The 8,995-nt window shown below is 36.4% G+C and overlaps 1 protein-coding gene across 1 annotated transcript; it reads right to left on the reverse strand.

Moving 5' to 3' along the window:
* Nucleotides 1–227: 227 nt before the first annotated feature.
* Nucleotides 228–5,442, reverse strand: CHX15 (cation/hydrogen exchanger 15). The gene is made up of 4 exons (XM_059576592.2): nucleotides 5,224–5,442; nucleotides 3,105–4,103; nucleotides 2,023–2,592; nucleotides 228–962 (listed from the first exon to the last, which is right to left on the reverse strand). Exons 1-4 carry the CDS (start codon nucleotides 5,440–5,442, stop codon nucleotides 228–230), a joined length of 2,523 nt encoding a protein of 840 aa, XP_059432575.2.
* Between the last annotated feature and the right edge of the window lie 3,553 nt (nucleotides 5,443–8,995).

Genomic DNA, 8,995 nt, shown 5'->3' on the forward strand with positions numbered 1-8,995 from the left:
GAGTAATTTGTTTTTTTAGGCATTTCCGTTAGAAGTTAACGGCTAAAACTAACAGAGGGGTAAATTGATTAAAATTGAAAGTTCAGGGGTGTAAATTGAGAGTTTTTGAGTTTTAAGTAGGGTTTTCTCAAAACCTGCGGTAATTCAGGTCTAACTTTTTTTCTCTCTTTCTTTGTATTTCTTTCTAGGAGCCATTGAGGCACTACTGCTTCTGACCAACTATAGAATCATGGGCTAAACACATTTTGCCCCTTGGGTGGTGGTGATCGCCGGTTGATGTGCTGATTAATATTGCTGAAAGGCTGACTCAGCTGCTCCGAGCTATCCGGCGTGCCGACCACGTCCCCTTGCTGTCCCATCCCAATATACTGCTCCACCACTAAAACGGAAACCGTGGCTGCAAAATCCGATGAAGCTAGCAAGTCCCCTATTGCACCCAACTCCGGGCACTCACTCCAGTCAGTTAATCCCGCCGTTAATGGTGATATCATTCCTTGTCCTCTCCCAACAATAAACAAGTCATGAACATTGTCCATCGACCTTATAACCGCCACTGTCTCCTCCCCATTATTCACCACTTTCTCAACGTAAACGACAGATTCATCATTGCTGTTTTTTAACCTGAAATTGTTTATTAGCTCTTCGTCGAGTTGCTTCTCTCTTTCCATGTCTGTTTCCACTGCTAACATCATGGGGTCGTTTAAGTCACCACTGGGATGCAACGCATGATGCTCGTGTGCATCTTCACCGGGAACGAACCGCATTACTGTAAGGCTTATTCCTGGATGCTCAGACATCCTCCATGCATAGGATAGTGCTTCTCTGTCGTCTGGTCCACCAAAGAACAGTACAACAACGTTGTGAGAAACTTGGTTTGGAGCTAAGCGTGTGGAACCGTTTAGGCCTCTGTCAACAAGAACTCCAACTGAGCAAGGTGCATTTGCTAGTACATTTTGGTTTACCTGTTGAAATATAAATTAAATAATTAAATCCTTCAATTCCTATCAACTTATCATTTTAAGATAAGTCGTGATTTAACATGGTAACAGAGTAAAAAATTATGAGTTTTGAACCTTGACTCCACAATTCACCCAATTTCAGTTTAATATTCTACGTGATGGGGAGTTATTTATTGAATGAGCATTTAAGCCCACACATGAGGAAAAATGTTATAATATAAATTAAGGCCTCGTTTGGTTCGCGGAATGTCTAGTCCAATAGAAAATGAATAGCTACTATTAGGAATAAAAGAGTGGAATATAATAGATATTGAGGAATGCTAGGCTTACAAACAAATTTTACAGAAAAACTTTTACATACTGATATGGCACAACATAATTGGATATAAGATAAGTTCAAATTTTGAAAAATCTAATCATATTGTGCTGCATCAGTTTGTAAAAGTTTTTTTGTAAAATTTGTTTGTAAGTCTAGCACTCCTCATAGATATTCCTATTATTTAGTTTGGTAACAACACCCATGCAAAAATTGGAATTGAATCAAAACTACGAAAAAACCTATATTATTTTTTCTTTCAAACTTATATTATAAAAAAATAAAAAATAAAAAACCTGAAAAAGTAACGGCCACCCCTAAAACAAATTTGGGGTGGCTACAACGCGTCTAGGGGTGGTGCGACCATCCCCGACCTCTTCTGTGGGTGGCCAAGCAACCCAATGGGTCGTCAAGCTACCCATTTTATTTTTCATTTTGTTTTGTTTTAAGTTAAATTTTTTTAAAAAAAAAAAAAAAAATTATATGGGTATTTTTGAAAAATGTATTCAATTCCTTAAGGATTAGATAAGCCAATCAATTTTGAGTGGCTTAATTAATCCTGTGTGTATAGAATTAATGGTCCCATGGGAAGCCGGAATAGTGTGTTACTAAACACAGGAATAACTATACCTATGATTAGCTAGTCTATCTAAGGGTCTATTTCGCAAACCAAGCCGGCCTAAATGACTAAAGTCATCACTTCCTATGAACTTAAGATTTTGGGGATAAGTAGCGATTTAATATTACCATTCGGAAGGCCGGGTTTGTAGCTTCCATTCCACCATCAACAGTTTGCTGTTTGTGGAAAGGGATGATTATGAAGGCGACTCGTTTGTCTTCTGCTAAACCGCAAATGTCTTCATGCATTGTGGAGTAAGGGGAAATGGCTGTGAGGGGTTGGACGGAGACACAACCAGCATGCTGCTCATAGTTCTCGAATGCATTGATGATGTGGTCGGATTGAGCTTGCGTTCGGTTGAGGGCCGGTCGGCCGGACTTCCGGGTGTTATGCACTATGAGCATGGCAGATGCACGGCCGGTGAGTTCAACTAAGTGGAGCACATAGACACATATCGGCGATTTTTTGGTCGGGTAAGAAGCTTCGAGGAGATTGATGATGGTTGGAACATTTCGAGGGGTGTGAATGCACACAAGTACTCGTAATTCCGCATCTGATTTTGAACTTTGGATAGATCGCCGTTTGTACGGTACGAACTTCCTTGCCGGCCGGTAAATTGTTGTTACAATTGGCGTGATGATTCCAGTCATAACTACGGCCACAACCACCATGATTGCAAATGCCTCATCATCTAGCACCTGCAAGTAATTGCATGTGCTTTCATCATTCTTGTGCTTAAATAGAGATAGAGAAAGTTAGAGAGACTAGGAGTTGTAGAAATTAAGGGAAACTTTCACTCACCTCCCTAATATTTTGGCATTTTTGCAATCATACCCATAAAGTTTAAAAAGTTATAATATCAAGTTCCCATATTTTAAAATTTTGCAAAGTCACTCCTATAGTTAGGATTTAGGGTTAAATTTAACAGTTAATATGTGAAATGTCCCTTATACTCCCGTGAAACTTATAAAAATTAACAGAAAATCATTAATGAAGAATGATATTCTAAAGTTTTTAAAAATGAAAACCTGACATTACAACTTTTTAAACTTTAAAAAGTATGATTGTAAAAGTGCGGAAACATCATAGAAAAGTATGACAGAAATTGAATAAGGTACTTTTTTCATTAAATTTTGAAACATGGCTTAGATGCTTAGACGAGATGAACAGCTAAAATTTATGTTTATAGTAGAAATGAACAAGGGAGTACCTCTTGGTCCTTCCCAACATTGAGGACAATCATTTCAACAAGGCCTTTAGTGTTCATGAGCAAACCAAGAGTAATTCCTTCACGTATCGGCATGTCATAAAAGAAAGCAACAGCGACAGTTCCAGCAATCTTGCCGGCACAGGAAAGAACAATGACAAGCATTAGAATTGCCCAGGTGGAGGAATCCTTGATGGTTGATATATTAGTCTTGAGCCCGCTAATGGCGAAAAAGAGAGGGAGCAGAAGCCCCGAGACAAAGTCCTCAAGCTTTTCTATGAGAGTAACTCCAAGAGGTCCATTTGGAATAACCAAGCCAAAGATGAAAGCTCCAAAAACAGAGTGTGTTCCAATCGCGTCTGTAAGGAAGCCGGAGATCATAACCCCTGTTAGAATAAGACAGACATTGAACTCACTGAAGTTTTCTCCCTCTGGGGTTCTCCGAATCATCCAAGAGATCGCCGGCCGGATGACGAAAATGCAGATGACGACAAACCCTGCGCTTGAAAGTACCACCCAGAGAGAAGCCAGGGGGGACTTGGATTTGTTCTCAGACAAGGCAATGGCTAGAGCTAAGAGAATCCAAGCACACATGTCGTTTACAAGAGCAGACGACATAGCAATCCTGCCAAGCTCTTGGTTGATGAGCTTGAGCTCTGCGAGGATTCGAGCAAGCACAGGGAATGCGGTGACAGAGAGAGCAACTCCAAGGAAGAGGATGAAAGTGCCTTGTGTCATGCTTTGATCTCTTTTGTGGAGAAGGAAGGAAAAGGCGGCGCCAATGAGGAAGGGCAAGACCATGCCGGAAAGAGCAATGGCCAAGGCCTTTTTTCCGGTTCGCCGGATTACTGAAATGTCCATCTCAACTCCGACGAGGAAGAGGAAGTAAAGGAGACCCACATTTGCCATTGTCTCAAGCACCATCACACTTCTTAAAGGAAATACTGTGTTGGCAAATGTAGTGCTCCTTCCAAGCACTGATGGACCCAATATCACTCCACCCTGCATGCATTTCCCATTTCCACAATTCACAATTCACAAAGCAGAAAGTATTGAGTTTGAACCCTTAATCCATAATTCATTTCTCATTTTAATTAAATATTTTACGTCTTTTGAACTTCATGCATCCTAACAAACATTACAATAAATATGATTTTGCAGATGAAATTGTAACTTTCTACCGGGATCCTAGACCATGGTTTATGTGTTTAAGTCCTATGGTACAGTATCAAGCATCAAATTATTAGCATCTCAACTCTAATATTATAATAGATTATCATTTGTCCTAAAAGTTAAATTAATTAAACTTTCGGTAAAATATATCTTGAAATAGAGATGGAATGGTTTTTTTCCCTCTACTTAAGCGAATTTGTGTTATTTTTCAATGGGGATGGGACACTGATATGTTAAATTAGACATATGTAACAAATAGAAAATTGTTAACTTTGACTATAAAATGAGACACATGGAATTCTTTTTCCCCCTATTTAATCGAATTTGTGTTCTTTGGCAATGAAGATGGGACACAGATATGTTAAATGAGACATATGTAACAGATAGAAAATTGTTAACTTTAACTGTAAAATGGGACACATGGAATGTTTTTTTTCCCCCTATTTAAGCGAATTTGTATTCTTTGGCAATGGAGATGGGACACTGATATGTTAAATGAGACATATGTAACACATAGAAAATTGTTAACTTTGACTATAAAGTGAGACACATGGAATTTTTTTTTTCCCCCGATTTAAGTGAATTTGTGTTATTGGGCAATGGAGATGGGACACTGACATGTTAAATGAGACATATGTAACAAATATAAAATTCTTAACTTTGATTGTAAAGTGAAAGAGGGACTAATTTGAAAATTGAGTAAAATTTAAGGACTTTATTATTGAAATTAGGAATCTTAGGAATAAATCAAAATTGGATAAAAACTTAAGGGTTAAATATGATTTTTCCCATAAACTAACAGATATTCTAGTATCATTTAAGTGGGGATCATAGAGAATACCAAATAGAGAAAACAAGTTGAAACTTTATGACATTGTAGGAAATTAATCTGAGAATAAAGAATGCAATATTAAATATACGATAAATAAATAAATAAATAAAAACGTACCAGAATTTCTGAAATCACACGAGGTTGGCGAAAGGGTTTGAGGAGAAAAACCAGAACACGAGTGGCAACGACGATCAAAGTCAATTGTAATATAAAGAGAGGCAGAGAGTAATCCAAAGGGTTGTCGCCCTGCCATACACCGTTTGTTGTTATCATGGTCGGCGCATAGCAGACGATTGTGTCTTCTGTTTTGTTGGCAACTATCACTTCATTCGCCATTCTTTCCTGCTGTCTTAATCTTCAACGCTGCAATGTTTTTGAATTTGAATGCATGTGTTTCTCAACGTACAATTGTATGTCTTTTTTTTCTTTTTTACTTTGCCAAAGAGAAAGTGTTTGCTTCTCTTAAGGAGACACAAGATGGATAAGGAACAAGTTTTTTATTTATTTGTTTTGTTTTGTTTTGGTTTTTCTGTTTTATTTGCTGATTAGAAATGGGAGGAATGTAGGAGAGGGAGAGAGAGAGAGAGAGAGAGAGAGAGAGAGAGTCAGCTTACTTTTGTGGTTGCCCGCCCCATTTGGGGGCTCTCTCTTCTGTGGTCTATGATCACCTGAAAGACCTCTATGATTACCTGAAAGGCCTCTATTTTAAGAATGTCTTTGCCACTGCATAACTTCTGTAAGTTTATAATTGGAAAAAAAAAAAAAAAAAAAAAAGTTTTGATTGTTCTGCAAAATTACAAGATATGACATGACTTTCTAATTGGACAGACTGGTTGAATATGTCCCAAATGACAACAATTGATTCTTGAATAATCCACATCACTTATGCTTCATTCGTAACAAAAGATTCACTTTTTGTGGAAAAAAGTCCGTGTCAATAATTATGATTCTATGTATGGACTTCTCAATAACTTGTTCATTCGCAACAAAATAATTTCTTTTGTGCGGTAAAAAAAAGAAAAAAATCGGCTATGAAGCATCCCCAAATGCTTACTCTTTTCCAAGCACATTTCCATTTTTAGCCTTACTCACCTTAAAGATTGGAATTTCCTTTTGTCGTAAAGTTAATTTTGACGTGGTCAGTGGCGGACCCACATTGTGCCTATGGGGGATGTGGATCCCACAAGCCTTTCATTTATTTTTTTTTTTAAATTAAGGAAAAATTTGAAAATGGCATCTACACATTAAAATAGAGGCTCACTTGGTCTTTTGAAAATCATTTTTTTCTTAATTACTCTAAAGTTTTTTATTGAATTATTGGTAACCATCTTCCTTTCTCTAGTGAGTAAATAAGGCAAAAATGATATATTATTTTGGTTGCATCACCCATCATTATCAAGCACTATTTGCTACTTAGAGAATATTATAAGATTCATATAAAATTAGCTTGTAGAAAATTTCGAAAAATATATGTTTTAAAAAAAAATAAAAAATAAAAAAAATTGGGTAGCGTTCATAATCAAAGCAAACAAATAAATACTTTCGCTGTATATAATTTATTCCATGATTACTGTTATATATATATGCATGTGGGTGTGTGTGTTTGTTTGTTTCTACTTTATGATTGTTTATTTGTTGTTTATCAATGCTTGTATCTTATGTAATTGTAATTTAAATTTAAAAATTTAGGTTCTTGAATCACAACGTCAAAACTAAAAACTATTTATTCAAAAGAAAATAAGTTGACATTTCAAAAAGTAATAAACCGTTGGATTTTAATGACGAAACTTCAAATCTTAAAGGGTTGCTAAAGAATATCATTCTAAAATTCTAGTGGTGGAAACCTAATTGTTGCAATTGAAAAACATTCATTTTTTTAAATTTTAAATTGCGTTTATTATATTTTTAATTTGGCCCCTACAATAATAAATTTTTGGTTCCGCCACTGGATGTGGCCATTAGTCATTGAGTGCTGCTCGGATGGGTCCATCCACTTTTGATGCAGATCGCAGGTTCCCTGAAAGTGCGATCGAGCGCACGTATACCTGCGATCGAGCGCACTTCCAGACACTTGCGCAACAAGCCCCTGGTTGTGTGATCGATCGCACTATACCTGCGATCGATCGCACACGGAGCTGTTTATGTTACATTCCGCATTTTTATTAGGTTATGCCGTCTTTATTTTCTTGTTTTAGTATGATTAGGGTTTTTGGAGTCAATATTTCCTTATTTTATTAGGTTTAGGGTTTTTGGGGTATTTATGTCATATTTTATTATGTTTAGGGTTTTGGGCTATAAATATATGCTCATAGCCTCCAGAGAAAACAGTTGTTGTTTATTATTGATTTTGATTAATGAGAATACTCAGAGTTGAATTTATTCCTCTTTTCCTTCAAAACCTAGAGAGTATCTAGTTTTGTCAAGAAGAATTCTTAGATCTTTGATAGAATCTAGATCTGGAGTTATTTATCCGCTCCTTATTGATGTTCTTCGCTGCAGCCCACTAAGTCACGCTGCATCAACTTTTCTTTAGCCACATTGGGTTCTCCTAGTGATGAAAAGGCAGACGGTTATTAATCATCCGCTAACTGCTAACCGCTTTTAAAGGTGGTTAGGAAAAATTGCTAACCGTTAACCGCCTATATATATATATATATATATATACACATGAAACGATGGCCTTTTTGTGTTTAAAATTTTAAATATATATAAAAATCTAGAAACGATGTCATATGTAGTATGATATTATCGTATTACCATAGAAACATCTTTTGTTTTTTTAAAAAAAAAAAAACAAAAAAAAACAAAAAAACAAAAATTAATTTAATTTTTTCATTTAAAAAGCGGTTGGTAGTTATTAAAGTTACTAACCGCTAACCACCAGTTAACCGTCTAGGCGGTTAAGGTTAGTGGTTTTAGCCAATAACCACTCACTAACGATAGCCGTCTTTTCACCTCTACATTCTCCTTGTGACTCCAATGAAAGTGAGACTCATGCAGCCCATTTTGCCTTTAATTTTGTACTTGTCAAAATCTGGCCGCCCTTGGAAGGGACTCCCTCCCGGTAATATTCAATCTGCAGCATAACTCGATCACCTCAAATTGGAGAATTGTCCTTTTTATTTCTAATACTCTTTTGGTCTCATCAGTTTTCTTGCTAGTTGGTAAACCAAAGAAGGTGAAACTCATTGCTAAGTTGGAGTCATCAGATGGATCTATCCTCTTTGCTAGAGCCACCCCATTGAAGGTGAGACTCATGCAACCCACTTAGATTTTCCTCTTGATTAGCTACCCTCTTTGGTTTTTAGTTAAGTACTTTGTTTTTTCTTTATTGCGTCTCGCTAGTTTGTTTTCGCTTCTGATCTCAACTATACAAAATAATAATAATAATAACAATAACAATAATCTCGGCTTGGGCCTCCATATCGTGAACCTTTGTATATTCTCTCTCTTAAAGTATTACTTCCCAACCACCACCAAAGAAAAAAAAAATGATTCAAAGCTACGCAAGTTGCCACAATGACTTTTTCATCTCCTTTTTTTTTCATTCTTTTAGCTTTTCTCTCCCTTTTATCTTTACAAGTGACCCAATCAATTAACTAGGGTTACGTGAATTTAAGATCATGTCAATTTCTGATTTAAAATCCAAAGCTTCCCTATCACCTTATAGGATTCTTCTGATTTTGACCAATTCACTCCACGTGCTCAAGCCAATCGGCTTAATCCTCTATTAACTTTAATCATCGCCCTCTCACCTTTTATTTGGACCTTTTACCTCCTTATTATTATATTAATTGTTACCACGTCCATTCAATTCAATATCTCCTTTACTTTTTCTGCACGGTATATACTTTTGAGTATCAAACTCACTTTCCAGCTCACGAAAGAA

The sequence above is a fragment of the Corylus avellana genome, chromosome 11, assembly GCF_965113065.1.
Source record: "Corylus avellana chromosome 11, dhCorAvel1.hap1.2, whole genome shotgun sequence".
NCBI classification, from domain to species: domain Eukaryota; kingdom Viridiplantae; phylum Streptophyta; class Magnoliopsida; order Fagales; family Betulaceae; genus Corylus; species Corylus avellana.

Coding starts and splice junctions, on each gene's coding strand:
- CHX15 (XM_059576592.2), bottom strand. CDS start 5,442: ATGGCGAATGAAGTGATAGTTGCCAACAAAACAGAAGACACAATCGTC. Junction 2,593..3,104: donor ATGTTGGGAAGGACCAAGAG/GTACTCCCTTGT, acceptor AATTACTTGCAG/GTGCTAGATGATGAGGCATT. Junction 963..2,022: donor CAAACCCGGCCTTCCGAATG/GTAATATTAAAT, acceptor ATATTTCAACAG/GTAAACCAAAATGTACTAGC.